The following is a 2,453-nucleotide window of genomic DNA, read 5'->3' as shown; positions in this document are numbered from 1 at the left end:
AAAAATAATTTTTGAAATTTTGAATTTTTTGGTAAATGGAAAGACTGGAAAGTTGAGAAAAACTGTGAAAAACCCTTTTTACCCTTAGGCCTTTTGATTATTATCTGTAGTCTGGATGATTTTAGAGACTCCAAGTCTTTTTATAATTTACCTTCTTTCTAGTATTCATCAAAGAATACAAAGAAGTGATATTTAATAAGAAAAGATAACGGTAAGTTCTAGTCCTTATCAGTACCTACTTTGCTCTCCTATTTTACGAATACTCTTCTTATTTTCCCCAGTAGCATGTTCTTTTTTTTCCTTAAAGCGCTTTAACTCTACGGACAGTAGATCGTTCGCGCTGATATCCCTAGGTTATATTAGGTTGATCAGATTGAGGGCTTTGAGGTATAAGAATAGGGAATTGACAGCTTCAACATCATCAGCTAGGGAGGGAGGTGAGGGCAAAGAGACACGAATGTGGGCATGAGTGACACAGAAAAGTATATGTTGAATAGTGAGGATGTCCCTACACTGGCACACAGGTTGAGGTTCACGGGCTGAAGCAATGCTGCTTCTTAACAAACTGGACTTGGATAATTTCCATTCCACTTCCAAACAGTTTTGCAGCTTGAGTTTCAATGAAGAGAACGTGGACACAATATTTGGAATGCTATTCAAGAAAGCTGGTAGTGAAGGCATGTATGCTGAGCAGTATGCCGGAATGATACGAAACTTGTACGACATTGTTACTGTCACACATGCTTTGGAAGATATCAAAGTAAATGAGACCAACACCTCTAAGATCGGGAAACAAATTGTGAATGATCCTGAGATGAAGAATATCATTCTTCTACGAAACTTGTACGACATTGTTACTGTCACACATGCTTTGGAAGATATCAAAGTAAATGAGACCAACACCTCTAAGATCGGGAAACATATTGTGAATGATCCTGAGATGAAGAATATCATTCTTGTTTGGAAGATATCAAAGTAAATGAGACCAACACCTCTAAGATCGGGAAACAAATTGTGAATGATCCTGAGATGAAGAATATCATTCTTGGTACAATTGAAAATGGTATACAGAATGCTGTTGAACATGTGACTAACGATCTAATCGTCAAAACGAAAGATAATGGTATTCCCAGTGATGATATTCAAATGGAATACAGGAACAAACTTGTAAATGGTATGAAGTTCATAGCTGCATTGTTTAATTGTGATTTAGTAAAAGCAAAGCAAGTCCTGGCCATTAAAGACTGGAAAGTTGAGAAAAACTGTGAAAAACCCTTTTTACCCTTAGGCCTTTTGATTATTATCTGTAGTCTGGATGATTTTAGAGGCTCCAAGTCTTTTTATAATTTACCTTCTTTCTAGTATTCATCAAGGAATACAAAGGAGTGATATTTGATAAGAAAAGATAACGGTAAGTTCTAGTCCTTATCAGTACCTCCTGGCCATTTGTTTCCGTCTGTTAGAAGAAACAACTGAAATTAATATTGAGAGTTTAGTCGTACTTCTAACGCAATGTGGTAAAAAGGTGGAAAATGACAAGAATCGACTAGGCCTAGGATTAGAATGGAAACAGGTTTTGACGTCCGTAGAAAGAGTATTTTCCAACTGGAAATATCAGTTGTGTATTATGATAATTTTGAAAGGGGAAGATATAAACCCATTTACAGTGTGCCGATCTACTGGTTATAGAATTCGATAGGTACTCTTCTTATTTTCCCCAGTAGCATGTTCTTTTTTTTTTTTTTTCTTAAAGCGCTTTAACTCTACGGACAGTAGGTCGTTTGCGCTGATATCCCTAGGTTATATTAGGTTGACCAGATTGAGGGCTTTGAGGTATAAGAATAGGGGATTGACAGCTTCAACATCATCAACAAGGGAGGGAGGTGAGGGCAAAGAGGCACGAATGTGGGCATGAGTGACACAGACAAGTATATGTTGAATAGTGGGGATGTCCCCACACTGGCACACAGGTTGAGGTTCATGGTTGAACAAGTATATATAGGTCAATTGTGTGTGGCCTAGCATGTTCTTGATGCAAGCTTGAGAAGCAGCATTTTTCTTCCTATCTATGCTCCTCTTACTTACCTTTTAACAAAAATAGTAAGTGATTGTTTGAATAATCACTACAGTGAATTCTATAACCAGTAGATCGGCACACTGTAAATGGGTTTATATCTTCCCCTTTCAAAATTATCATAATACACAACTGATATTTCCAATTGACTTACCTTGAAAGTTGCAGTATTATATAATTTAGAGTCAAACTTTTTTCTACTTGTAATTGCTATTCTCAGATTAGATACAATCATGTATTCATGTATAACACAAGAGTATGACAGCTTAGTGGAGAATGAAACTGTATGGACTTGTGTTTGGGGCACTGTGTACAATAACATCAACTTCTCAGTATAACACAAGAGTATGACAGCTTAGTGGAGAATGAAACTGTATGG

At 36.7% G+C, this 2,453-nt stretch overlaps 1 protein-coding gene across 1 annotated transcript; it reads left to right on the top strand.

Moving 5' to 3' along the window:
- The first annotated feature begins 545 nt into the window (after positions 1–545).
- Positions 546–979, top strand: LOC113471722. The gene is made up of 2 exons (XM_026831095.1): positions 546–724; positions 851–979. The coding sequence occupies exons 1-2, from the start codon at positions 548–550 to the stop codon at positions 977–979; spliced, it is 306 nt and encodes a 101-aa protein (XP_026686896.1). The 5' UTR covers positions 546–547.
- Positions 980–2,453: the final 1,474 nt, after the last annotated feature.

The sequence above is a fragment of the Diaphorina citri genome, unplaced genomic scaffold (genome assembly GCF_000475195.1).
Source record: "Diaphorina citri unplaced genomic scaffold, Diaci psyllid genome assembly version 1.1 scaffold2876, whole genome shotgun sequence".
Lineage (NCBI taxonomy): Eukaryota > Metazoa > Arthropoda > Insecta > Hemiptera > Psyllidae > Diaphorina > Diaphorina citri.
This window is presented reverse-complemented; position numbering and strand designations above follow the sequence as displayed.

Bases quoted from the DNA above. Each gene is read 5' to 3' on its own strand.
- LOC113471722 (XM_026831095.1), top strand. From the start codon at position 548: ATGCTGCTTCTTAACAAACTGGACTTGGATAATTTCCATTCCACTTCC. The intron at 725-850 runs ATTGTTACTGTC...AACTTGTACGAC, and splicing joins TGATACGAAACTTGTACGAC to ATTGTTACTGTCACACATGC.